Source organism: Diabrotica undecimpunctata, unplaced genomic scaffold, assembly GCF_040954645.1.
Source record: "Diabrotica undecimpunctata isolate CICGRU unplaced genomic scaffold, icDiaUnde3 ctg00000873.1, whole genome shotgun sequence".
Lineage (NCBI taxonomy): Eukaryota > Metazoa > Arthropoda > Insecta > Coleoptera > Chrysomelidae > Diabrotica > Diabrotica undecimpunctata.
Window position 1 is genome coordinate 75,167 of NW_027312021.1, and position 3,547 is coordinate 78,713.

A 3,547-nucleotide genomic window follows, 5' to 3' on the forward strand; every position below is an offset into this window, starting at 1 on the left:
AATTTCCTATAATAAAATTTGACCCTTAGATTACCCAGGTACAAAGACAATTTGGTGTCGAAAGTTCGCCCACCGCTTATTAATATTGATATTTAATTATCCAAATCTAATTCTTTGTCTATAAAGGATAAATTGAAAATTTATATATCAAAATACATCGGACACTGGGCTAAGTATAAAAAAAATTGTCAAAATCTGTAAATAACTAAAAACAATAATAATCTATTTATTTGATTTAACAAAATATTGTCGAACGGACAACCGCAAGGAATGTCAAAGAAAATAGCCAATTTATATCTTTCTTCGAGCATTATGCTTTCTTGTTAAAGACTTAGCCTGTATTAAGAATTTTCGGGTATTCAGTATGTGAATGTAAGTGTATTTTTATTGACGATGAGAAAACTTAACTCGTATATCGCCAGTTGGTCTTAATACGAGATCTGCTTTAAATTTGATGTCGTCTCGTTTGTGTACTGCTTCCAATTTAAATTTTCTAAGAATTCCACACAATACCGCTTTTATTTCCAACATAGCAAATTTCTGGCCTAAAATATAAAGATATTAGATTAAACATTTTTACTAATCACAATAATAATTGCAACGTGGAAGTATCAAATGACGTGGGTCTAATTGCAAAACTCACATTCTCCAATTTTAATCAAATTCAGATAACATTTGTTTGTTATTCCCCTTATTTAAATGGACATGTTTGTAATATTGTTATAGTTCAAATCCAACAATATCCAAGTGCTTTGAAAGTGGCGTTTATTTCCAAACTCTCATTCTTCTTGCACACACACACACACACACACACACACACACGCAGTGATCAACCCTGCCCCTAGGAATATGTGTATACCATTGTAAAAGAGTGGGATCCACATGTCCGAAGATCAAACCGGTCACACTTCGCTAATCGAAGTGGTACCTATCTGACCCCCCAGGCTTTTCCTTCACTTCTCCTCATCGTGTGACTTACGTGAGGAGGCTAATGATCTGAACGTTACTTAAGGTGCCCTGGGTAATGGGACACCCCTCTGTTTTTATTGACTGTGGTTATGCCATCTAACTGTAGGGATAGCCACATATAGGCTTTTTTCCCTATTTACTTTACTGACTCTATAGAAGTTACTCTAACTTTACATCGGGACTTGAGTTCTAAAAAAAAGAAAAAGAACGTGTGTTCCGACCATAGAGTCGCCAGCCTAAGCTGACGACTTTATGTCCGGAAAAGAGTGTGTGCCGGCACTGAGCCGTCGATTTGGCAAAATAAATTTTTGTTCTCCTCGCCGGCTGAGCATCCGAGTGGGGTCTGGCCACCGAGCCCATGTATGCCGCACATGACCTCAGTGCTCGGATTTCGCGAATAGATCTTTCACTTGATCTGCCTGAAGGGCCTGGTCCGCAGTTGCGGTAATATAGAAGGCCTGACGGGGCCTTCTATATTTGAGATTGTGAGTTTAGGTTTACGTTAAAACGTTGTAATGAAATTTCAAAAGTAATTAAAACTAAGTAATGTAATCAGACAACACTATTTTTCTTTGGGTCTTCCTTGGTGCTTCGGGACTATAATATGCCTGGGCAACAAATCTTACCCTTTTTTCTTATCCTATTGTGTGCGTGTAGTGGGGTGTGCATTCCCAGGTGTATACAGCCCTCACACACCCCGTTGTATAGTGTTCTTAAAAGCGTACCCTCTCGCCAGAGCTTTTTTGGCGTGTTTTCTGACTCACTGCATTTCCGTTTCGTCTTCTTTGCGACTATCTCGTTCTTCATTTACTCATTAGGGTCCCCATCTATATCCTGCTATCTGTTGTTTTGGTCTTCTGTGTACCATCCTGATGTTTTCGTTGTAGTTAGTCAGCTCTCTTAACATCTGCTTGGGTGGTTTCTTAGCCCGTTAAATATTTCGTATGCTCTCTCGTCTAGCGTGCGTAGGATTCTTGTTTGTCCTGAGTGTCTGTATACATATCTCAAAGGTACGTACTTTGGTATCTTTAGTGCGTCTCTGACAATTTGATTTTGGGTGGTCGGTATCTTTTTCCTGTTTGTTTTACAGGTGTGTTCCCACGCAGCGGATGCATACGTTAGGACTGGCAGGATGATGCTATTCGCAACCCTGATTTTAGTTTGCTTCTTCTTCCTATGAGTATTGAGAGCTGACTTTTCAACGGTTTGGCTTTATACGTTCGCTGGTTAATGTGTTCAGTAAACGTTAGTTTCTTGTCAAGTAACACCCCTAGGTATTTTGCCTGGTTGGTCCATTCTACTGGGGTGTTTCCAATCGTGATATCTCGATTTGGTACACTTCTCGGAGGATTTTGATAATTTCCAGAAGACGGATTTATTGGGATTTAGCTCTTGGATATAGGTGTCCCAGCTTTCATTTCTATGATGTTGTAGTTGTCTTTTCACTCCCCTGTCGAGCTTGTTTGCAATGCTTTTGTCTTCTACTGTTCTTGTGCGGTATGCTCTTCTTCTTTTTCTGTTTTTTCTCTTTGATTAGGTTTTGAAGTTCTATACTTATATCCCTAAATCTTCCTTTTTGCCTGGTGATTGTTACGGTTTTGGAGCTGGCATCGATCGCATTAGTTATTGTTTGTTCTAGTTTTCTCATTCTTCTTGACAATGGTTTGCAAAACTTGCATTCTCCAAACCAACCAATCAGAAGCGATTATTTGAATCACATATATAACATTACACAGCTGTTGTACATCTGAATTGAGTAATGCAATAGAACGTGCGTTTTAAAGTAGTTTCTTAAGTTTTATTTTGAAAATGAATTCAGATGTAACACCCGCAGATATTTTGAATGGTGAGAAACCAAAGAAAGTTATTTCAACACCTAATAAGTCGAGGTTTATGTTATGATAAAATAAAACATTATAATCTCCCACTCACAAACACACGAAATAAAAAAAAGCGGTTATGTTTCCTCCTGATATATTAAAACAATTCATTTACCTATACAGTTTCTTCCTCCGGCACTAAACGGCAAATATGCAAACGGATGTCTTTTGGCAACATTTTCTGGTAAAAATCTATCAGGATCAAATCTCTCTGGATCCTCCCATACTTCCGCGTTATGATGCAAGTCATAAATAAATATAAGAACTGTCGAATTCTTAGGTATTGTATACCCAGAATGAGTGTGTAGAGTCTTTCCAGTTACTCGGGAAATAAATGGCACACTCGGATAAATACGTAAACATTCTTTAACGCATCTTTCCATGAACCTGAGCTCCCCTAGTTGGTTGTTGCGTTGGATATTGAGTTGTTCCTAAGACTGAGATAATCTCTTCATATATTTTTGCCTAAAAAATTTAGAATAAGAGTAAGTAATAAATAAAATCTTATACAGAATGTTTCTCCGAACATTCCACAATGTGTAAATTCTGTAATTTATTTTAATTTTTATTACATATCAACTTTTATTAATTGAAATGGAGTATAATTGAAGGGTACATGGAAAAAACCAGATATGTCACTTTTTATTGAAAATCTCAGTAGAGATGCCATTAAATTATTCGAGTGACGATCTATATTG

The 3,547-nt window shown here is 37.3% G+C and overlaps 1 protein-coding gene across 1 annotated transcript; it reads right to left on the bottom strand.

The window, feature by feature from the left end:
• Positions 1-213: 213 nt before the first annotated feature.
• LOC140431446 (cytochrome P450 4c3-like) lies at positions 214-3,314 on the bottom strand (the record flags this gene model as incomplete). The annotated part of the gene is given in 3 exon segments (XM_072519377.1): positions 214-545; positions 2,965-3,253; positions 3,255-3,314. Coding segments are annotated over 3 exon segments (510 nt in total), but the record flags the coding sequence as incomplete, so codon positions are not given.
• Between the last annotated feature and the right edge of the window lie 233 nt (positions 3,315-3,547).